This window comes from Mercenaria mercenaria, chromosome 1 (genome assembly GCF_021730395.1).
Source record: "Mercenaria mercenaria strain notata chromosome 1, MADL_Memer_1, whole genome shotgun sequence".
NCBI lineage: Eukaryota > Metazoa > Mollusca > Bivalvia > Venerida > Veneridae > Mercenaria > Mercenaria mercenaria.
In genome coordinates this window covers 96,807,027-96,833,295 of record NC_069361.1, presented here as the reverse complement: position 1 = coordinate 96,833,295, position 26,269 = coordinate 96,807,027, and the positions used below count along the sequence as shown (strand labels likewise).

Genomic DNA, 26,269 nt, shown 5'->3' with positions numbered 1-26,269 from the left:
TATCATCAAGCTGAACATTCTGACCAATTTTCATGAAGATCCATTGAGAAATATGGCCTCTAGAGAGGTCACAAGGATTTTCTATTTTTAGACCTAATGACCTAGTTTTTGACCCCACGTGACCCAATTTCAAACTTGACCTAGATATCATCAAGGTGAACATTCTGACCAATATTCATGAAGATCTCATGAAAAATATGGCCTCTAGAGAGGTCACAAGGTTTTTCTATTTTTAGACCTACTGACCTAGTTTTTGACCCCACGTGACCCAGTTTAAAACTTGACCTAGATATCATCAAGGTGAACATTCTGACCAATTTTCATGAAGATCTTGTGAATTATATGGCCTCTAGAGAGGTCACAGGGTTTTTCTATTTTTAGACCTACTGACCTAGTTTTTGATGGCACGTGACCCAGTTTCGAACTTGACCTAGATATCATTCTGACCAACTTTCATAAAGATCCCATGAAAAATGTGACCTCTAGAGTGGTCACAAGCAAAAGTTTACGGACGGACAGACGCACGCACGGACGGACGGACGACGGACGACGGACGCCGCGCGATCACAAAAGCTCACCTTGTCACTTTGTGACAGGTGAGCTAAAAAAAACATGAAAATAAAATGTCTTAGCTGTTTCTTCACATGTGCCATTTACGATCTATCATAAATAACGTTTGCAATATGTTTTTGTGAAAATGTCACGAGTGTGTTATTATTACGCATCACCGTTTCCTCTGCAAATGGTCTCGATGACAATTGGTAAAACAAACTTCAATTTTCTTCGTATGTTGGTCAATGTTTGGGTCGCTCGAAACCATGGATAACTCGAGCATTTTGCTCATCCCCTTGCGACCTCGAGTGAGCGGTGTTTCACTGTATCACGATCCTAGGCCCAAGCATTCTTGAGTTATCGTCCGGAAACCATTTAACTGATCTGGGTCACTGTGACCTTGACCTTTGACCTAATGACCTCAAAATAAATAGGGGTCATCTGCTGGACATGACCAACCTCCCTATCAACTTTCATGATCCTAGCCCAAGCGTTCTTGAGTTATCATCTGGAAACCGTTTAACTGTTCCGGGTCACTGCGACCTTGACTTTTGATATACTGATCTCAAAATGAATTGGGGTCATCTGCTGGTGATGACCAACCTCCCTATCAACTTTTCTGATCCTAGGCCCAAGCGTTCTTGAGTTATAATCCGGAAATGGATTTGTCTACATACAGACTGACCGACAGACAGACATCTGCAAAACAATATACCCCTCCTTCTTTGAAGGGGGGCATAATAAATATCAATTTGGGGAAATTGATTATTTCTGATCAGCCCCATTTTAGAAGACTTCGTCACCTCAGTGCAAAAAGTGGATAACTGCATTGATTTAAAGAAGGACTTATTGACTTACTGCGCTAAGGTGACGACTTCCAGTTTTGACGAATAAATTTGTATCGTTTCAGATTACGGCAGGTGCAAGAAGGCAGAATATCATAATGCAAGCTGTCAAAAAAATCACAGAAAAATAATCCAATACCTGTTATTTTTCTTTATTTAATGATTATGACATGACACTTACTCTGTTTTAAGTTAACAATTTTCATATTACATTAAACATTACATATGTAATAAGTTTTAGACTGAGATATTATCTAAAATATCAAATATAACTTATAATGTGTAAAGAGGGCCTACGGTAAGTCTGTACTATATTAAATTGAAAAAGCAATACATGAAAAGAAAATGTTGCCTAATTTTAAATTGCCATGTTTCAAACCACCAAATAACTGAAACAAAAACAAAATGACCTGATTACACCATTAAGGTGACTGTCATCATGTTTATCATAAAAATAAATCCACAAATCAGTATCATTAATTGCTTGTAATTTAAGACTTTGATCTGACAACACTTGTAAGAACATTAATTAGCTAATATTCACACCTTACATACAATATGTCAAATAAATGCATTCCTTCCATTTTTAATGTGTACATTTTCCTATATCATTACAGTAAAGTGTCTGGGGCAAACTCTCTGGTTATCAAATTTGGCCAAGACATAATTCCCACAAACATTCTGAAGAAGTTTGATAAAGATTAGATAAGAATTTTTCAAGTCAGAGAGCTGACAGTGCCAATTCGGTCAAATTTTGGCAATGAAAGTGTCATAACTCCAGAGTTTCTGAGGTGTTCTGACTTGTTCTCCAACTTGGCTGAGACATAATGCTCATTTACATTCTAACTGAAATTGGGAAAGATTGGATAGGAATTGCTCAAGTTAAGGGAGTGGACACTGAATGCTGCCACCCTGCAATGGGTGATCCCATATGTGATTGTCCCATTTTGAAAATGGGTATTTAGAAATTTTACATCATGATCACACTTACAGAATCAGGCCATTCTTCATCTGAAAGCCACTTCTGACAAGAGATCTTTTCTAAATTACAAGGTGCCTTAACTTCGTTACTGAAAATATCAACATCTACAAGTGAATGAAATCCTGACCTTTTCATTATTTTCTCAACTCCTGTACAGAATAAATTGTGGTTCAAGACCAACCAGATCAGACAGACTGCAAATGTATTCAATCTGGTACTTTTAGGATCTCCTGGGTCTGTTAATGGTACAATGCCTGACTGGAGAAAAACATCATTTACTGAATCATAAAAATGAACCTGAATGCATCTTTTATTTACAGCTATTGATGGTACCAATGTGACTTCATTCTTTGCAGTTTTATTTCTCAAAAAAGAAAATGTTATTGTTTCTGCTGCAATCTGACTGTAATTATGGTATGAAAATTTCTCATCACTTATAAGTTCAATACTTCTGTTTGACTCTGTTTCACTACCGAAAATACTACTTGGTCTTTCAGAAGGTGTACTTCTTCCATCACCGACATCTGTGGAACCACTAACTTCACAAACCGGTACATCTGTCATTATTATATCAGCCTTTCCATGCCAGCCATTTTCCAATCCTATAAAACAAGTTGGATTTAAGACATACTGTATAGAAAAACCATGTTTTAATGTTACTGATACATGGAAAGAGGCTATATGTCTGCGGAATAATTTAACGAGGACGTAGCCCGAGTGAATTATTCCGCAGACGTACAACCAATTTTGAGTGAGTGTATTAATTTTGGTAAAACAAAATTTTGCTATACATCATTTCGATTCTAATATGCCATTTATCTAAAAAAGTAGATAAAATAATTAGTAGCGCTCTTTCTTGGTCGCAACAAAAACATTCATGTCATTGCACGTTAACGTGATGTCATTTTAGCGTAAGCGTGTTTTAACAGAAACAAGCATATTAGAATATGTGGTAGGTCTCATTAGGCAGACCGATGTTAAAAGGGGCATAACTCTGCCAAAATTCAAATCAGAGTTATGGGGATTGTTTCTCCTAGTGCAGACTTTGATAGTAAATAACTATTTTAAGGTTCAAGTCAAACGCTTTGATAGTAACAGAGATATTTGACTTTATCAAAAACTTGAACCAAAAAATTCTAAGTTAAAACAGGGCACAACTCTGTCAAAATTCAAATCAGAGTTATGACGATTGTTTCTCCTGGTGTAGACTTTGATAGAAAAAACTATTTGAAGTTTCAAGTCAATAGCTTTGATAGTAACAGAGATATTTGACTTTATCAAATACTTTAACCAACATTGATGCCAATGCCGGGGCGAGTGCAATAGCTCTACGTTTTCTTTGAAAAGTCGAGCTAAAAATAAGCAAGGAAGAGTTATGGTACTTATACAATGAACTTCCACACAATGTTACCTTCAGTACTTTTAAATCTGTGCCCTAAAAAATGATCAGTTATGGTCCTTCTACTCTGCACTTCCTCTAAATGTCCTTGAACATGCAATTTGCATAAATTCCCTACATGCAATAATTATGCCATGTACAAGAATATTCAATAAAGGGAGATAACTCAAAAAGTAAGGAGGAAACAGTTATGATTCTTGCACGTGACCATTCATCATGTCATGCTGATCATTGGTGCCAAGTTTTTTTTAAATCCATCCATGAATGACAAAGTTACAGACCGGACATGAAATCTATCACTGTAACAAGTTTCATTACATTCCCTTCCAGGGGTTTGAAGTTATTGTCCATACGTAAATGTGTGTGTTTGGGTTTAACGTCTTTTTCAACAATTTTTCAGTCATATAAACGATGGTGTCTACTTGTAGCAGTGAGCACAATGCCCAACTTTATAGTGCTGCCTCACTGGAATATCACGCCGTAGACACATAACATGATACCCCACCCAGTCACTTTATACTGACACCGGGCTGACCAGTCCTAGCACTACCCTCTTAATGCTGAGCGCCAAATGAGGAAGCTACTAGTACCATTTTTTACGTCTTTGGTATGACGCTGCCGGGGATCGAACCCACGACCTCCCGCACTCGAAGCGGACTCTCTACCACTAGGCTACCGAGGCGGTTACATGTGTGACATTGACGTTCGGATAGAAAGTATTTCTATAACATCCTCCCGCTTCAAATCTATACATCTTTCAAAGAGTAACTGATCCGAAACCAAAACTTCTAAGTTGAAAAGGGGCAACAACTCATCCAAAATTTTTAATGGAAATTGATGTTTTCCCTTAACCTTGAGGATTTTGCAGAATAATTCCTCCAGGCATGCAATGTACCTTGGTACAAGGATAATTTTGACAAAATACAAGTTTTTTGTGAACTTACCAAAGCTAGTTTCACATTTATCTCCAATAACAGTATCTTTTCCTGGACACTGACATCGAAGTGTTGCGCTGTATTCTTCCGAAATATCATACTTGTACTTTGGATTGAGGGAAAGCTGTGAGAAGACATGCTGTGCCAACTTCAAAATCCATCTACACTCTTGGCCACTTCTTGAACTAGCATCAGTCAAAGATTCTGAAACTATACAAACAAGTCTCTCAAGAATTGCAAGCAATACAACAGTCCCCTACTGGTGTAAAGCCTAAATTTGGGCAAGCTAATGAGATTTAACACAATAAAACTTGAGGGTCATGATGAACCTGAATCGCTCACCTGAGTAATATGAGCCACATGTTTAAAATGGCAAACTATGTTAAAATATTAGAAAGAAGGTCAGTAGGTCATATTCATGATCAGTGAAAGTCAATTTTAAGATCTGTGTTCAAAGCTGAACATAACATCCAAATTTCAAGGCTGTATCTTAAAAAACAAGAAAGAAGGTCAGTAGGTCAAGGTCACAGTCAAGTGACCCCTAATCGCTTAGGGTCATCAGGTATTATAATTTAAACAGTCTAGAAAATATGCCTATATAACTCATATAATAAGTGACCCCCTGGGGCATAATTTGAACAATCTTGTTAGAGATCCACCAGGCAATGCTACAATCAAATATCAAAAGCCTTAAGGCCTTGCAGTTTCAGGCAAGAAGATTTTTGAAGTTTTTTTCCTATGTAAGTCTATGTAAAACTTGAGACCCCCTGGGGCAGGGCCTCTTTTCATCCCAGGGTTATAATTTGAACACTTTTGGTAGAGGACCACAAGGCAATGCTACATACCAAATATCAAAGGCCTCGGTCATGTGGTTTAAGACAAGAAGATTTTTAAAGATTTTCCCTATATAAGTCTATGTAAAATTTGTGACCCACTGGGCAGGGCCTCTTTTCACCCTAAGGGCACAATTTGAACAATTTTCATAGAGGACCATTAGATGATGTCACATGCCAAATACCAAGGCTCTACACATTGCGGTTTTGAACAAGAAGATTGTTTAAGTTTTTCCTTTCGGTTGCCATGGCAACCAGAGTTCTGCATGGAATTCAATTCTTTGAATAATTTTGAAAGGGGGCCATCCAAGGATCATTACTGTGAAGTTTGGTGTAATTCTGCCCAGTGGTTTTCAAGAAGAAAACTTTTTAAGAAAATGTTGACGGACGGACGACGGACATTGAGCGGTCACAAAAGCTCACCATGAGCCTTTGGCTCAGGTGAGCTAAAAACTCATAAAAAGAAATTTTCCATGTGTGCAGTTTCATCATAGTGTCATTCATACCTTTTAACTAATAAACAAAAGAATATTTATCATAATTAAAAGCATAAACTTCTTATTGCCCACTATGTACACATGAAGTTTCATGTGAACCTATATTGAATACTTTCTGAGTTATTGCAAGATCCGGGTCGTACGCCACAGCAACCAAAATGTTTGTCCAACCGAAAAAATATGCAAATGCATAATCTCCTTGTTGCATTCTTACCACATGCAAAGAGTCACAAACCTAGCTTTGGGTACTTTTTGAGTTATTGCAGGATCGAGAGTCTCCAGACAGACAGACATACATGCAGATGGACAGACAGAGAAGTATCATAATGAGCATAATCTTTTTATTGCCAACTATGTGAAGTTTCATGAACCTATTTTAAATACTTTAAGAGTTTTGGCAGAATCCAAGTTGTATATACAATGTCAAGATTTTCAGGACAGACTGACAGATGGAAAGATGGAAAAATATCATAAAATATCATTATCAGCATTATCTTCTTACTGCCAACTATCCACATGTGAAAATTCATGAAGCTATCTTGAATACTATGAATAAGTTATTCAAGGATCCAAGTTGTACATATATAACAAGAGGACCAATGGTCCTAATTCGCTCACTTGACCAGAGTAACTGTGGAAAAACTGCGGACAAATGCAAAACTAGGATGGAAAAGTCACCTGTTATATCTTTCAAAGTGTTCATGGAATGTTCATGGACACTGCGGAAATGTAGCAAAATGTGTGACTGGAAGTCTGATGTTAACAAGTTGTGTAGATATTAGTGAAACTGTTATGTGAGGTAACTGACAGTTCAAAGTTAATATCGAGGATTCTATAAATTGCTCAAGTAAGTTTGTTTACATAACTGACCAGTGAAACAATACATACATTTGTAATTATGCTAATTAAACACATGCATGTATCTTTGGTATCAGTCATTACATATCAGTCATTAGATAAAACAATGAATGCTTTAAAAACCAAAGGCTTCACAAAGATTTTATAAATATTAAATATGCATATTTAAAACAGATGACTTTAGGTACTTTCTTTGAATGATTTCATCATTATTTTAGTGTAACTAATCTTTGTTCACAAGTACGTATATGCTTAAAAGTATTCTAATCGGTCACTTTTAACTGGCAAAGATTCATTTTCCTTGTACATATATATCATATAGTTCTGAAACTGTGAAAGTGATCACATGCAATACAAGAGCTGTCACAGGAGACAGCGTGCTCGACTATTTCGATGCTGGATAGTGAAACTGGGCACATCCGAGGAAACTAGAGCTGTCACTAAAGTGTTTAATGACTCCAATTGTGGATGAAGATATTGTACAATAGCCTGAGTCTATGTCAAAAATATCAACTTAAAGTAATAAGAGAGGTAAAGATAAAATGTATCAAAACACTATATAAATATATCCTAAGCAAAAAGGGGCATAATTCATTAAATATTGGTGCCAGAGTTATGCAGCTTGTGTCATATAGTGTGGGTGATGATGTTGAACAACTATTTTAAGTTTGAATCAAATCCATTCAGTAATAACAGAGACAGAGTGAAAGTGCATCAAAACTTTAACCTAAAATTCTAAGTAAAAGGGGAAATAATTCATGAAAAATTGATCCCAGAGTTATGCACCTTGTGTCATATGATAAGGGTAATGATGTTGAACAATTGTTTTAAGTTTGAATCACATCCATTCAGTAATAACAGAGATAGCATGAAAGTGCATAAAACCTTAACCTGAAATTCTAAGTAAAAAGGGGAATAATTCACGAAAAATTGTGCCAGAGTTATGCATCTTGTGTCATATGATGTGGGTGATGATGCTGAACAACCATTTTAAGTAGGAATCAAATCCATTCAGTAATAACAGAGGTAGAGTGAAAGTGCATAAAACTTTAACCTGAAATTGTAAGTAAAAAGGGGGAATAATTCATGAAAAAATGGTGCCAGAGTTATGCACCTTGTGTCATATGATGTGGGTGATGATGTTGAACAACTACTTTAAGTTTGAACAAAATCCATTCACTAATAATAGAGATAGAGTGAAAGTGCATCAAAACTTTAACTTGAAAATCTAAGTGAAAAGGGGGGATAATTCATGAAATATTGGTGCTAGAGTTATGGCCCTTATGTCAGATGATGTGGATGATGATGAGGAATAAGTATTTCAAGTTTGAATCAAATCCATCAAGTAATTACAGAGATAAGTTGAAAAAAGAGAAAGTGCATCAAAACTTTAACCAAGGTGGGGACGCAGAAAGACGCCGATGCCGGGGCAAGTAGGATAGCTCTCCTTATACTTCGTATAGTCGAGCTAAAAATCATATTGCTTGTACTAACGTGTTATTGCTCACCATACACACATACTGCATGTAGGGAGTGTAATTAATCACATGTATTGCTATTGAATAATACTGTCAGCAGAACTTCCTGGACCACTGCAGAAAATTGTCCATGAACGTTCAAGGAATAACTCCGGAAAATTGTTCATGGGCTTCCAAGGTTCACTCTGGAAAATTGTCTGTGGAAAGTACTCTGGAAATCCCTGGACATTTTTCCGCAGTTTTCCATCTCCAACTCCAGAAAGTTTGTCCAAATACTCCAGAGTCTGGACTTCCATGGAAATTCACAGACATTCCATGGAAACCTCTGGAATTTTCTCAGCCGGGCGGTAACCCGCCTAAATGTATGCGCGTGGACTTCTTTTCTTTTTTTTGCTAATGAGGAATTAATTTACAGCACTTTGTAATGATTTTAAAATACCTGGGCTTTAGTACGACATGTCAGCTTTTCATCTATGAACAAATATTCGCACTCGGAATAAACACAAATCCCATAGGGGTCCATAACGGAGCAAGGGTATATGGAGAATTTTGGAACTTCGTCAAATCGCTCATAAGCTCCATTTTGATGTTGTCTAAAAGTGTCAGTATAAGCCTTGGATGTCAGATTTTTCTGTATTTGAAAGCTGCAGACCTAGATATTTCAGAGATATTTTCAAAATGAATTTTGTGTAATAAATGTTGATTCTACAGAAGCCTGAAAGGGCTGTCAGTTGCTTAAATAATTACGTTTGATTACGTTAAGGCCGCAAAAAGGATATGTAACGTTGTTTTGGAAACAAGTGGGACATGTCTTTGAAGCTTAACAGACATGTCATCAGGACAAAATGTCTGAAATCATTCGTCCTCCACCTCTGACTCATGTGGGGAAGTTAGCAGTTACCTGCAGAGAACAGGTTTGTACTGGTACAGAATCCAAGAACAATGGGTAGGTTAACTTTTGATCTTTTCCCAGCACGAATGTGCAACTGTTAATTCTCAAGTACTTCTACTGATCGGAAATAAAGCATGAGATAGTAAAAGGATGTAAATGAAAAATATAATGTTTTCATAAAACTATTCATTAAATTTGTTGTATTTTATTGCATTGACAGTATACATGGTAATTTTCAAAACATGCTGATCGGACTTTGTAACAAAACATATTCAATATAATATCATGTTGTTCCTGGTTTATATAAGGAAAACAAGAGTGACTATTTGAAGAACTGATGAAAGTATGGGGTCAAAATATCACCAGAGATTTTCAGACAAAATGATATAAAAACAGAAAGGACAATGTCTTGCACCATATGACGATGTGTGACCATGACGGTAAGCAAGTGTTCAAACAGTTTAGACAAAATATGGAATGATATGCGAAACTTAACTAATTTCTATGTCAACAAAGCAGTCTGAAAGACAGATATATGCCACGTCGCTGTTACGGATAGTGAAAAGGTTGACAGCATTGGGTGGAAGCATTGACTTTGTTAAGTATATTTTATTGTCCATGTACATGAGGAAATCAATGAATATGAAAATACTTCAAGGGGTTTAGGAGACACAGAGCAGACACAAAATGGAAGGCTCAAACCTTTGACCTTGCATTGTGACCTTGACCTTGAGTCAACATCGCTGACACATGTGTTCTGCACATCGTCTTGATGAGGTGATCATTTGACTCAAGTATCATGAAAATCCTTCAAGGGGTTTAGAAGATACTGAGCGGACACATAATAGAAGGCTTAAACCTTTGACCTTGCGTTGTGACCTTGACCTTGAATCAACACAGCTGACACACAAGTTCTGCAAATCGTCTTGATGAGGTGATTATTTGACTCAAGTATCATGAAAATCCTTCAAGGGGTTTAGGCGAAACCGTTGGGTCAAAAAATGGAAGGTTCAAATCCTTGACCTGTGACCTTGACCTTGAGCAGACACGGCTGATTCATGAGTTCTGCATATCGTTTTGATGAGGTGATCATTTGACTCAAGTTTCATGAAAATCATTCAAGGGGTTTAGGAGATACAGAGCAGACACAAAATGGAAGGCTCAAACCTTTTACCTTGCGTTGTGACCTTGACCTTGAGCCAATATGGCTGACTCGTGTATTCGCACATCGTCTTGATGAGGTGATCATTTGACCCAAGTTTTATGAAAATCCTTCAAGGGGTTTAGGAGATACAGAGCGGACACAAAATGTTACGGACTGACGGAAGGATGGAGACCATTCTTATAACCCCCAACCACTCGTGACGGGGATTAAAAAAAGTCTCAAAAAAGGGCCATAACTGAGCTAAAGTCCTTGTTCTAGTTATGTAGTCTTGCCTACATATGTAGACTAAGATGGTAAACAATGGTCAAAGTTTCAAAGTTATATGACAAACAGATTAGGCAATATATGGACTGGTATGAAAAATTTAACTGATTTCCAAGTCCAAAAAGGGCCATGATTCAGCCAAAACACATGACAGAGTTATGTACTCTTGCCAACAGGTAGAGACTAACATAATAATTATAAACAAGTGTTCAAAGTTTCAAAGCCTCATGTCAAATAGTTTTTACAAAACATGGACTTATATCTACAACTTATGAAATCTGAACCAGTTTCTAAGTCCAAAAAGGGCCATGATTCAGCCAAAATATTTGACAGAGTTACCGTATTTTCCCGTATTAAGGCCGCCCCCCCCCTCTAATTAATGCCCCCCCCCACCCATTTTGGAGGGGCAAAAAGTCAACAAGAACGAAAAAAAAAAATCACCTACCTCATTTTTATAAGTCAACATAATAAGTAATTTACAGTATGTACCCAATGTATTAAGAAATAAACACTTTTAAACAGTCCATGTACTGTAAATCCAAAACGTTTATACTAAGTACGGTATGTATCCAATCATCAAATAGAAAATTAAATGGTAAATCGATTTTTGATTTGTTTTTGCACCACCCGCTCACAAGCTTCCTGTCGACTTTAAACAAATTTGCGGCAAAGTGTTAACCTTTTCTTCGGCAGTTTTAATAACTTTTAATTTAAAAGCTGGCACATAAGCAGCGTGTCAAACCACTGGCATTGTGTATTGCTACCCGCATGTACTAAGGAAAATATTATTGGAGTACACAGCTGTTTGGGTATGATGACGTAATGTGTAATGTCGCGAGCGTGTCACGGAATACATGAGGTACCGTATTTAAATGCATTATTTTAAGACACACTGCATTAAATTGGATGCCAAATAATTACGTTTTGGGGGAATTAAACAACACAGAAACACTTTACAGTTGGTTTGAACGATGTTTTTAAGATTTGTAAAAATTTTCATTTTTTATTTTTTTACCTCAAATGAACGCCCCCTCTTTGGAAAATGTAACGCCCCCAGGGGCGTATATTCGGGAAAATACAGTATGTACTCTTGCCAACAGGTAGAGACTGTTATAATAAACAAGTGTTCAAAGTTTCAAAGCCACCTGTCAAATAGTTTTTAGAAAACGTGGACTTGTACGAAATCTGAACAAATTTCCAAGTCCAAAAAGGGCCATAATTCAGCCAAAATACTTAACAGAGTTATGTACTCTTGCTTACATGTACTGGTTTGGAACCAGTAGCCGGACAAATTTTCATATTTCGGCTCCATTATTTCCTAAAAAAATATCTGACATAAATGAAGCCCACACTGAACAAACTTCAGCTCCTTCTGCATCGGATGTTGTAATCAGCATCATGTTGTGACATAAAATATGGGTTCTGTGGGGCCTCAAATGGGGTCACAAAAAGAAGTTGTTTTCCCCGTGAGGTAAACCAGTAGCTGGACGATGTTTTGCTGCTTTTTTGATATCAAAATAAGTAATTAAACTATTTTTACACATTTCCTTATCATAAATCTCTCCAAAAATGCACATGACAGATAACCAGACTTTCAATAGCAGCTACGAAAGCAAAGAGAGGCTAACTATAACAAACTCAAATTTCGTCTAACACGAATTCTTGATAATTCCAATAGATATAGAATAAAATTAGTGCAAACATCGACAGCCCTGCATTTTATGTAACTATTACCGTGAAATTAAAAGTAGCACAAGTTATCAGCAAACAATCAATGAGTAGTTTAATTATTTCTTCCCCACTTGATACAAATGTACCTCGACAAATGTAAACTACTGCGCATACGCAATGCTATCTTCATGCCCCGTTAAGACAGAAAGTTGTTTTGTCAACACAGGTTGGTATCATCATAAAACCTAACATTATACAGCCTTGTAATATAGTGGTTTGTTGTAGACATGAAGAACAAACATCCAAATCATCCAGATGAAACAATAACATAAATAATGCCGAAATAAAGCCGTTATTACATGTGTTCGGAAACTGATCTTGTCCGGATACTGGTTCCCAACCAGTAGAGACTGTTATAATAAACAGGTATTCCAAGTTTGAAGTAAATATCTTTGATGGTATACAAGATACTATTATTTCATAAAAGGCAGTGGCTAGAGGACCGGAATCGGTTCCCTTGACAGCGAACTTATTCGTCCAGAACCGGATCTCTAACCAAAATACCGTGCATAGGCTAGGGAACCGGAATTTTATAACACTGACGAAATCCACTGTCTCCAATAGTGTAGGCCTACTCGCTACATACCGTGTCCGCCATATTAATTGGAATGATGATACAACTTACTTCCTACATAGCTTGCAGAAAGCAAAACTAGGTCCATAAAGTCTGCTTTTCTAAGCCAAGGAAATTCCAGATCCCACGCGTTGTTATATTTTGACGAATAATTCTTTTTTTTCTGACATCTTCATGTTTTTTTTTAGTGTCGGTCAAGGTCAAGTGCGCGAATGGTTCTAATACTTTTCCGACAATGCAACGTCCACGAATAGCATAAATAGTAACCAGTCAGTCAATATCGATGATTTACGTAATTGGCTCGTAGTCATACGGAAATTAACGCATCAATTTGATTGGTACAATCTCTCTCGGGAAGCTTCGGTTAAAGCAAAAACTGGCCAGAACCAGTTTCGGCAGGTCCGTTACGTAATCAGTACATTGAAAATGACACTTGACATGTGTTTTCTGTTTATTGTTGTCTCATCCTGTCTTAAAATAACGATGCCAGATGGCAAATTAGAGAAAATAAGTGGTCCACAAATTTTTTGGTCTGATTTTTTTAGAAAGCGTGAGAAAATGCTCCAAATTCGTTAAGTCGTGAACAAACCTTGAATTCGTTAGAGATCAGACTTGACAGGTATGGTATGCAGCGAGTACACTTTTGGAGACATAGTAAACACAGATAAATGAAAGGGCATAGCTAGCTTGCTGAAATGGTGAAAATAATTAAGATATAATAACATGCATGACACTTTCCAAAAGAAACAAAGTGAATTTCGACAGCTTTATGCATAGAAATAGAATTCCAGTTCCCTAGCCTATGCACGGTATTTTGGTTAGAGAACCGGTTCCGGATGAATAAGTTTGCTGTCTAGGGAACCGATTCCGGTTCTCTAGTCACTGCCTTCATAAAAACTTGGTAGTGTCTAGTCGTCCGGTAACCGGACGCCTAGCCTGCGTTCTAGTCGTCCGGTAACCGGACGACTAGCATTTCCCCTGGCGATTTTCTAGTCGTCCGGTAATCGATTTCTCAGTGAATAAGCAGTGTTCTGGTATAATTTTACCTGTTATTTATTTAAGATATCAATACCTACCTGCAAACAAAAATTTGTTTGAATACATACCAAAGTGTATTTTTAATCTTATCAAGAAATTTACTGCCTTTTCAGCCGAAAAAAGCGGAAGTTTACAAAAATCAATAATGGCGGAACGAATTTCTTCCCTCCTGGTATACAGGCATATGTGATTTCTGCAAACTTGAGATTGGCGTTAAAGTTCCGTTTTGGACAGCGTTTTTGGTACGCTTCTATTGAACGAGAATCACGTTTGTACAACTGAACATTATTTACCCGTTGATAACGGTCAATTTTGGATGCAAGATCATTGAAATTGGAGAATTTTTCTCCCACTGTGAAAGACACGGTCTGGGAAGCCATAATTGAACACAGTATTCTCATATGACAGTATGGTATCGAATTTATAAGGTTTATATAACTTTCATTTTCATAACTCATCAGTTGCTCATTACATCGAAATTAAAATGTGTGACATTCCACTTTGCTCATTAAAGACGCCGCATAATTAAATTAAATTTTAAAATGCTTGCGTCTTTTGATATTTTAAAACATTCTGTATCAAAGGAACATAAAAGTAAATTGTTAAAAGATATGTTTGTGCTGATTGCTATACAATTATCGCAGTTTGTAGGATTAATACAATTAACACAACGATTTATGCGATGCTCATCAATAGACGTTTTTCACGTGTTTTGAACGAAAAGCACGTGCTTTTCACAATAGTGATGACCCTTTAGTCCTTTAATCTTTATACGTTTTTGTATTAATTACCCGTACTTGTACACACTCTAGATTAATTGTCACGCACTGTATTCCATCAAATGAATATCATTTTAAGTAAATGTGTAAGTAAATAAGCAAATTGTTTATTAACGTGACAAGTGTTATACTCAGTGCATACATATGAGCCGTGCCACGAGAAAACCAGCATAGTGGGTTTGCGACCAGCATGGATCCAGACCAGCCTGCACATCCAGGCAGTCTGGTCAGGATCCATGCTGTTCACTAACAGTTTCTCTAATTCCAATAGGCTTTGAAAGCGACCAGCATGGATCCTGACCAGACTGTGCAGTTGCGCAGGCTGGTCTGGATCCATGCTGGTCGCAAATAAACTATGCCGGTTTTCTCGTGGCGCGGCTCATATCACAATAAATGATCAATCTTCACAACATCCGACCCAATGGGCTTATATGTCACCTGTAAACTTATCACACATATATAACATGATCTAAATATGGGAAGAATATGTTATAAGATATCATAATTATTCACAGCATATATGTGGATATTTTGATGACTAAAATGTTTTATATCTAGGACCCCACGTATATAAAATATAAACCTAATAAATTAAAAGTATGCACAAGTGCCAAGGTGGAACTCATAGAATCGTATCTCTAAAGTCATACATAGATGCAAATTACTTGAAAACATTCTATTTCGAGATTAAATCTGATCATATCTGGTTCAAGACCACACACAGCGGCAGAAGCAGCAGCAGAAGAAGCAGCAGAAACGCCTTAACAGCTATTTCCAAGGTGTCGTGTAGCTTCGTCAGCAACTTATCTATTTTTTTTTTACAATTCTTATTTATTTACATGGATGCCGTTTAGGTAATTAAGTGACCTAATTGTTTTACAAAATTACATGACTTTTAAAGAGTCGCATGTCCATATTGGGGTATATGATCAGTTACACGTGGTTTCTGGGTAAATGATAAGGTGTCAAATATATAAATGTAAAACTTTGAAAACTAGAAAATGCTTTTATAAAAAAGCGCATGTCTCCCCCAATGCAAAGTCCTATAGGCAAGAAGTCAATAGGGGTCAGGAGCGAAAGTCAAAGAGACACTGATGGTTGGCTGCAATAGGGATCATCTACTTGGCATGTCCAGCCATCCCGCTAAATTTCAACACTCTTGGCCTAGTGGTTCTCAAGTCACTGTTCAGGCCCCTGTGACCTTGATCTTTAATCAAGTGACCTCAAAATAAATAGGGGTCATCTACTCTGCATGACCAATCATCCTATTAAGTTTCAACATTGTAGGTGAAGTGGTTCTCAAGTTATTTCCAAAAAATGATATTACATGAACAGGCCATTGTGACCTTGACCTTTAATAGACTGACCCCAAAATCAATAGGGGTCATCTACTCTGCATGTTCAATCATCCTATGAAGTTTCAACATTCTGGGTCAAGTGGTTCTCAAGTTATTGATCGGAACTGGTTATCAATGTTCAGGCCTCTGTGACCTTGACCTTTAACGGAGTGACCCCAAAAACAATAGGGGTCATTTACTCTGCATGAACAATCATCCTATGAAGTTTCAACATTCTGGGTCGAGAGGTTCTCAAGTTACTGATTGGAAATGGTTTTCCATGTTCAGGCCCCTTTGGCCTTGACCTTTAAAAGAGTGACCCTAAAATCATTAGGGGTCATCTACTCTGCATGACCAATCATCCTATGAAGTTTCATCATTCTGGGTCAAGTGGTTCTCAAGTTACTGACCGGAAATGGTGTTCCATGTTCAGGCCCCTGTGGCCTTGACCTTTAACAGAGTGACCCCAAAATCGTTAGGGGTCATCTACTCTGCATGACCAATCATCCTATGAAGTTTCATCATTCTGGGTCAAGTGGTTCTCAAGTTACTGACCGGAAACGGTTTTCAATGTTCAGGCCCCTGTGACCTTGACCTTTCACAGAGTGATCCCAAAATCGTTAGGGGTCATCTACTCTGCATGACCAATCATCCTCTGAAGTTTCAACATTCTGGGTCAAGTGGTTCTCAAGTTACTGACCGGAAATGGTTTTCCATGTTCAGGCCCCTGTGACCTTGACCTTTAATGGAGTGAACCCAAAATCGATAGGGGTCATCTATTCTGCATGTACAATCATCCTATGAAGTTTCAACATTCTGGGTCAAGTGGTTCTCTAGTTATTGATCGGAAATGGTTTTCCATGTTCAGGCCCCTGTGACCTTGACCTTTGATAGAGTGACCCCAAAATCAATAGGGGTCATCTACTCTTCATGACCAATCATTCAATGAAATTTCAACATTCTGGGTCAAGTGGTTCTCTAGTTATTGATCGGAAATGGTTTTCCATGTTCAGGCCCCTGTGACCTTGACCTTTGACGGAGTGACCCCAAAATCAATTGGGGTCATCTACTCTTCATGACCAATCATCCTATGAAGTTTCAACATTCTGGGTCAAGTGGTTCTCTAGTTACTGATCGGAAATGGTTTTCAATGTTCAGGCCCCTGTGACCTTGACCTTTGACGGAGTGACCCCAAAATCAATAGGGGTCATCTACTCTTCATGACCAATCATCCTATGAAGTTTCAACATTCTGGGTCAAGTGGTTCTCTAGTTATTGATCGGAAATGGTTTTCAATGTTCAGGCCCCTGTGACCTTGACCTTTGACGGAGTGACCCCAAAAACAATAGGGGTCGTCTACTCCAGCAGCCCTACAACCCTATGAAGCTTGAAGGTTCTAGGTCAAATGGTTCTCCAGTTATTGCTCTGAAATGAAGTGTGACGTACGGACGGACGGAAGGACGGACGGACAGGGCAAAAACAATATGTCTCCTGGGGGAGACATAATAATTTCTGATGTCATGTAATTAATTAATGAAACTGTTATTGAATGGTTTACAAGGTAGTATTAGACAAGTAATTAAATAAATGTGTGTTGTAACAAGCGTATCAACTACAACGCTTGATATTATTCACACCTTGGACACTGATGGCATCATGCTGACATATCACTCAATGCCTAATTATCATGTCAATAGTAATGAGTGAACATAGTCAGTTATATTTATATATAAACTCGCTGTTCTACACTTAATCATTCATAACTATGGCGTTCACAGAAAGCTACTGTTGGTCAGCTGAATACGGTGAAAGAGGTCCATACTGCGGCATCTTCGGACACAGCTTCATAAAACGTCTCTGTAGAAGGTGGAAAACTCGACAGATTCCAGATGACATGCCCTTCAGCGGAGAAGCATACGGGACTGGTGGTCTAGGGGTGAAGCGACTTCAAAAACTTCTTCAACAAACTCACATAGCTAAATATGACATCATTTTTATTCAAGTAGGGGAGAATGACATGCTATCACTTACCAACAAGGAGCTGATGAAATCTCTTTTAAACATCTACAACGAGTTGACATCAAGAGGGGTGAGACTGGTTGTATTCGGTTCGCTGTTCCACAGACATCACCGGCGCTATAACAAGCTATGCAAGCGCCTTAACAAAGTTCTGTTTAAGTTACACCCTTGCGAAATCTGGCACCACGGCAATTCACTTATAGGCAATGACAGCATAGACCCGAAAGACGGAACCCACCTGCGACCATGTCATGAACACGACTTTGCCAGTAGCATTGCAGATGCGTTCCGCTATCTGTCTTATTACATTTAAGACTAATAAACTGTCCTTTTAAGGACAACAAAAGTCCTTCTAAGGACTGCAACATACGCCGAGAAGAATCTCTCATATTGTCATGCTATTGTATTCAAATATTTTTCATATACCACAAATACATTTCAGACATACACTCATAAAAACAAAACTCGCAATAAAAGCAACAGTAACAAATAGAAAACATTATCATGCACGATGAATGGTTCGGTGCTCATGTAATAATAGAGCAAGATGACAACGACACAATCACCCGCTTTTATTCGTTTCGTCATTATTGATTTTTGTAAACTTCCATTTTATCGGCTGAAAAGGCAGTAGATTTCTCGAGAAGATTAGAAATACACTTTGGCATATATTCAAACAAATTTCTGTTTTCAGATAGGAATTGATATCCAAAGAGCTATAAAAATAGATAGATTGGCAACTTGAAAGGCATATAGAGCAAATCTCGCCAACCTCCAGTGAAAAAAAAACGAGATCTCGTTTACCGGAAGTGGCGCTTTCTCCACGCGCCATTTTGTATGCAAAAGCAATTATTCATCGGTAAAATAATTATCACCGTATGACCACGCTTCTTTCGATGGCAAAAAAAAAAAACGTGTACTTCGTGTCTTGAGACCATTTCACATTAAACTAGTTTTGTTTTAGAAGCTAACATGTATTTTAAATGTAGTTTTAAAGGTACAAATTGTAACTCCATGCTCGCCGATGTTTGTTTTTAGTAAGATAACGCCGAATCACGCTCTGACACGAGCTCACGCGAGATTACAGCCAGTTGCCATTCTGTGTATTTTATACTTCTTTGTGATATCTTAAATAAATAACAGGTAAAATTATACCAGAACACTGCTTATTCACTGAGAAATCGATAACCGGACGACTAGAAAATCGCCAGGGGAAATGCTAGTCGTCCGGTTACCGGACGACTAGAACGCAGGCTAGGCATCTGGTTACCGGACGACTAGACACTACCTAAAAACTTTAACCAACGCAGACATCCGGGCGAGTAGTATAGTCTCAATATTCTTCGAATAGTCGAGCTAAATATCACTACTGTTACATCATCATAATGCAAAATCCAACCCTGTCATATCATACCTTTGTCAATATTTTGTAGAAATTTCAGCAATAAATCCAAGGCTTTTCTGCAATCTGGATCTTCCGGAATAGTAGGTCTATTTCGATTTGGAGATTCGATATAGTCACTAAGAATTTTATGAGCCTTTCGGAAAAGTGTTCCTAATGCAAATGGTGGAGACTGCTCCCGCTCAAAGAAGATTGATGCATTGGAAAAATCAACAGGACATCGTGCATTTGATTCTGTAATTTTGAGGGTTCGCACTTTATAATGATATCGTCGCACCACGTAATTTTACGCACACCTATTTCGACGCCATTTTTGTTTTGACCTCGTTCTCGATTAACTTGGGGTTTCCGATGACGTAGTTACTCGGTGTAATGACAGAAAACATCATGGTTACTTTTACCGATAAAAAGTTGGAAAGTTCAGGATTTGAAGATATTTATCAACTTACATTTATCCTATACATGATTTTTAATGTTTCTACTAATGCAAATTTTCATCCATTTTAAAAACTTCCCTGTGGAAGCTTAGATTAAAAAAGCTACTGGAAATTTTGTTGTACGTCTGCAGCCGACTTTGGTGCTATCAAGGTCACATCACTGCCATGTGACATATGTAGTCGCACTATTTTATGCACTGTTTTGGAAGGTGTACGCATTATATATCAATGCAACCATTACTACACACTTCATTTTTTTTCTCTTGTCAAGTAGGCTGCGAACACTGGGATCATCTAAAGTTTTGTATAAAACAAAATGTGCCAAATTCCTCTGTAAACACTGCAGTCCAGAAAAATGAAAGAAAAAACATCAGACAGTGTGTATTAAAAAAGCAGAGTGACTATTTATGTTCTTAGCCCCTTATGTTCATGAATGTTAAAATGTTTTCAGATTTATTTATATCCTTTGGCCTTAATATTGATTATCTACTTGCATCTGCTTTTGTGTCAAGTTTTATTGCAGCATCCATGACAGTTATGGTGTAGCACATTACTTACAGTGATTGCACAAATATTTAAGCCAATCAAAAGCTTCGTAACAAGTATCATGTAGGATGCGTCGAAATAGGTGTGTTAGAAAAAAGTATGGCCGACCACACTAGTTGTTGTTTACCTTTTGATTTCTGGCAGTCAGTTGTTTAGAATAAGATGTTATTGGTATGATTCAGTGCATAAAAGGTTAGTGCACATGCAACATCTAATAGAGTCACGTATTGGTACTGAATGAAAAAGCGCGGCCATGTTGCTTGTTATGTGCGTCGAAACTGGTGAGTCTGGGATATGAGCCTTGTTCTAATGCTGAAAGCAATATTTTAAAATGTTGTAGTTCCGTATGTGTAGGTGCATAGTCGGCCATTGCCTACCTAGCCTGTTTGTTTCGTATTCTGGTCCTAGGAATACAATTAACTGGTTATTTCTTAATTATTTTTTTATTTTTATGAAATTATCTGCAGACTGATTTGGTTCCCTAAGATTTCTCTCCCTTAATAGGTTGTACACCGCTATATATCATAAAAGGCTGAACACCACTAAATCCGGCTGTTCTTTATTTCATATAAAAATTCACTTAATTTTTAACGGGTTTTCGACATTTTCTAGCATAACAGATTTTCAGAGACTTATATTCCCATAAAGAACTATATCGCTACTTGAGAAAAACAAAAAGAAAAGGGGGTATTAACTTTTATATAAGAAAACTACAGTTTGTACAAAAATTGCCCAACCCATTAAATTTATATTTACTGTTCATTCAGAACTGTTCAAAAAATTTTATGAACAGAGAAATCCTAAGGTGTTAGACTTAAACTTCATATAGTAAATGAAGAGTTTGTGTATAGGGAATTATGTAAGTTAAACTGCTCTAAAAGCACAGGGTTAGATAATATTCCTGCTAGATTTTTGAAGGATGCAGCTTCTTACTTGAAAATTCATGCTACATTTTTAGTGAATAGTTCAATCGTTAGCAATACTATTCCCGAAGATTTGAAAAGTGCTAAGGTTAAACCTTTATTTAAGAAAAATGATAGGTCTGATGTGTCCAATTATAGACCTGTAAGCATTAGAAAGATGTCAATTGTATCTAAAATTCTTGAAAGAGCGGTTTATAACCACTTAGAATCTTTTCTAGTCAAAAATGGTTTATTATATGAATTACAAAGCGGTTTTAGAGGAAACTACTCTACTGACCCATGCCTGATACATTTGACTGATCATATAAGAAATCAAACATCAAAATGACTGTACATATACAGGGATGACTATGTTAGATCTTCAAAAGGCTTTTGATATGGTCGACTACCAGATATTATGTCTTAAATTGAAGGCGATGGGTATCGAGTCGGTGGAGTGGTTTCGCTTATATTTAACCGGAAGGACCCAAGCTAGTCATGTGAATAATACTATGTCAGATTTTGATAATATAGTTTGCGGTGTGCCTCAGGGTAGTATCCCGAGTCCGTTGTTATTTTTGTGCTATGTGAATGATATGGGTATTAGCATTAGTAAAAATTGCAAGTTAATTTTATATGCTGATGATAGCGCTATTCTATTCTCTCATAAAACCCTGATGTGATCAGTTCTGTTTTAGGTAATGAACTTGATAATTGTAGTAAATGGCTGATAGATAACAAACTATCATTACATTTAGGAAAAACAGAGTGTATTCTATTCGGCTCTAGACGTAAGTTCAATAAAATTCAAGATTTTTCAGTTCCTTGTAATGGACATACAATTAAGGCACATAACTCTGTTAAATACTTGGGAGCTATGTTGGATAAAGACCTATCTACCACTTCTATTGTTAATAATATTGTTAATAAAGTCAATTCAAGATTAAAGTTTTTATATAGGCAAAAGAGTTATTTAAATGAATCATTAAGAAAAACTCTATGTAATGCACTCTTACAGTGCCATTTTGATTATGCTAGCTCATCATGGTATTGTGAACTCACAAAACAATTGAAGTGTAAACTACAAATTGCCCAAAATAGATGAGATATATATTGAATTATGAATGTAGAACTTCTCTGAGTGTATCTAGGTTTTTTAAATATTGAAAACAGGTGCAAGCAACTTAGACTTATAATCATGTGTATAAAATATTTAATGATAAATGTCCGGCATATCTTAAAGAAAATTTATAAAGGTGTAATGAACAACACCAGTATAATAGTAGAGGTAGTAATACCAATTTTTATGTACCAGCTGTAAATGGTTTTACAACTTCAAATTTTATTATAATAGTATTTTAGACTGGAACCAATTACCTCAAGTTATTCATAATACTAAGAGTAAATACGCTTTTAAAAAGGAAGTTAAAAAGCACTTGATTTTAGATATGAAGTTGGCCGAAGATTCCAGTTATATCAATTTTTAATTGTAAGTAATAGTCAAATGTAGTTTGATGTGATATAATTTTTAATGTGATAACATTGTTCGTGTAATATATGTATGTCTATGTACTGACAACATAATTGAGCACTAATTCCGCATAAACTATATCTATTATTATTATTTATATTATTTAAATACTCTTGTCCAATATGACAATATATTCAAGGACCCTGTGGGAAATAAGCCGCAAGGCTTATACAGGTTATCCTGTGTTTTTATATATGTCATAATTGTGCACTAGTCACCAATAATGTCTGTGATATCCAAACTGTGTTAAAATATGTGCTTTATAAATTGTGTGTGATAATTGTGTCAATGTGATGTATTTATTTACATGAATAAATCTCTCTCTCTCTCTCTCTCTCTCTCTCTCTCTCCATTTTTGGCAGACATGCTCTCTCTCTCTCTCTCTCTCTCTCTCTCTCTTTCAATTCATGTTATACAATTTGTACATGCATTATCTAGGTCAAACTTGGCGGTAGGAAATAAAGATAAAGGGAAGTTTGCATTCTTTAACAATATTTAGAATATGTCATAAATTGCAAATTATTGAGTAATCAATCTGATTTGAGATTAGGCTTACCAAATAATTACAGTAACGATCGAAACAAGATTTTTTTCTGTCCATTGTTTCCGTTGTTTTTCATCACTACCTTTTCATTACATGAAGTTACGCGGTTCTGAGGTAACAGACTATCTTACGATAGAAGTATAAATGAATGTGCTGCATGTAATCTGATATGTGACTTGTGATGAAGACAAAAGTTAGATTCACTATAGCATTTTTAGTTGCATTTAGTCATATCTCATTTATTTGTTTGCACTCAACAACATGTTGTATCAGCTTGCTCCTGTTTGATCAGCAAAGGAATTTGATAGTCGCTTAATGTTCAGATCAACTGATTCTAAGGACGATGGGAGAATTACATTACGTAAAAACATTCCGAGTTACTTAATGATGTCGCTAAAAGGAAAAAATAAGAACTTAGTTTCGATTGAGATTACCATTGCTGTTTCCATGGTAATGATGCCAATATTGAAGTTTAAACCTTGATTGGTTTAGGAAAGATATATTTGTTTTGCACAACGAGTAGATGGAACAATAACCTACACTTATATCTATCTATAAGGGTAGGTAGGTACGTTTTTCTACATGTATACTAAAAGGGATACTAAAGTTTAGTACACACTTTTTGACCATGCGTCTAGCTGAGGATTATCTTATTGTAGCAATAAAATGTACGTACACGTCATGTTTATTATAGTTTACGTTATCGTAATTACTTAGAATACGTTCATGTATGTACGTAACAGCTTTAGATGTAGTTGACAATAATGAACGCTTATTGTTCAAAATTGAAATGCGAAAATGGCGAACTGCGGCATATATTTTGTGCCCCCTATTTTTTTTTTTGGGGGGGGGGGGGGGGGTGGGGGGGAGAGGGGACTTAGATTTGACTTTGTTTGTACGTCTGTCCGTCTGGATGTCCGTCCGTTCTTCCGTCCGTCAGTCCGAATGTGTGTCGAACATATTTTAAAAAAAGTACTTTATCAAAAGTCATGAAATCATAGGAATGTTCTGTGAAACTGGATTTGTTTCTTTTTAGTTTAACCATTCGTGTGCCCTACTCTCCCACGACTGTATTATTCTTATAACTTCCTTTATCTTGAGTTTCTTGATGTTTAATAGTATCTATACCCCAATGCCACACCACTGATGACTCAAAACAGCAAACGCAAGGTAATACAACAGGTAACATATGACGGTACAGTGACATGATGTTGGGGCACCAATGTCCTACTGACATATTGACACACATCTAGTTTAACAACTTAGATGGCGTAAAATGCTAATATGAAATCTTACGTGTGGAGGTGTCTTCTATATTTTGGAACCTGTAGCAACGATAAGATTACTCAAATAAAACAAGCCTTATATAAACGTATATATATACATATTATTATATACTGCATCCATTTCCCAAGGCTAATGATTCGGCGCAAGACTGGATTGCTTTTACTGTACTGATTTCAACAACAACAATAAAAAATGCATAGTTCGGGTCAATTAAGCGATAATACAATTAAACATTCGTGTAATGTGATGAAAATTAAAATAACTTTTCCTGTTGGATATTTATCCTTGCTTTTCTGTTAATGCTCATTATAACTTTCAATTTCTGTAAATTTTGCAAAGTTGTCGGCGAACTAAATGCATTACAAATGACAAATGCAAATTTTCCATTAACATATCATATTCCTTAATGATTTAATATCACATGCGCACAATCATTATTTTCATTTCTGTGCATGTGATATTATCCGTTATTTAATATCACGCGCGCCACAGCGCTATTTTGGTTTTCTGCGGATTTGATACAATTTTTCATATCTCCCACTGGGTGATATGATACGTTTGAATTGATTAAAAGATTGCAAGGATCAATTTTTACGAAGCGTTTAAATCTGTTATAGGACTAGTGTTCATGCATATGTGAACCCTGTCGATTCTCTTTTTTTAATGATTTGCTTTCCGTGCCAAAATACTTGAAAACTTTTGAATCGAAACTATGAGCATAGGATAGGAAATAATCTATAAAAAAATAGTGCTCACGCTTCCTTTTTTCGTTTAGAAATAATTCAGTTATCGCCGTTTTTTCGAATGTTACTACTGCCCAGTCCTGACGTCGTACCGACGTTGGTTAGACGTTGGATTTTGGTCGCGACGTCGGCAACCTGAATCCAACGTCTAACCAACGTCATATCCACGACGTCTAATAGACGTCAGACTTAGACGTCTAGAAGACGTTGGCATTAGGTTGGATAGAAAGTCAGATAAATGTTTTTAGTTATAAAACTAACTGGTATAATTTTGCTAGTATAGTTTAAAGATATTTACTTGTTTTCATAAAGGCCTGGACATGCGCTTATTAATAATAGTTCATTCTCACAACAAACATTATATTAATTATGTTACAATATCGCATGAGATTGTCTATTTTCGGAGAAGGATTTTTTCACGAACTTTAAACTGTTAAAGATAAAAATGCATTCTATACACATATATAAATTATTCTAAATTCACATAGATCTTCTCTTCTACACATGTTGTCTATCAGTCACACATTCGCGAGATAAGCCTGCATCGGTTTACACAGTCTTCCTGTAATTTGATATTTATTGGGATAAGATAGAGCAAGTTTATAAATACTTTACACAAAGGGAAGGATCCGCAACGTGAGTGACAGATTTTTTAAAATTATACTCATTTTAAAAGTTATACTGATTCCGTATTTTTTT

General features: G+C 36.6%; 1 protein-coding gene across 1 annotated transcript; it reads right to left on the bottom strand.

Moving 5' to 3' along the window:
* Positions 1-1,528: 1,528 nt before the first annotated feature.
* LOC123529513 (uncharacterized) lies at positions 1,529-21,063 on the bottom strand. Its single transcript, XM_053517958.1, has 4 exons — positions 20,860-21,063; positions 19,593-19,849; positions 4,723-4,923; positions 1,529-2,981 (listed from the first exon to the last, which is right to left on the bottom strand). Exons 1-4 carry the CDS (start codon positions 20,931-20,933, stop codon positions 2,368-2,370), a joined length of 1,146 nt encoding a protein of 381 aa, XP_053373933.1. The 5' UTR covers positions 20,934-21,063; the 3' UTR covers positions 1,529-2,367.
* Between the last annotated feature and the right edge of the window lie 5,206 nt (positions 21,064-26,269).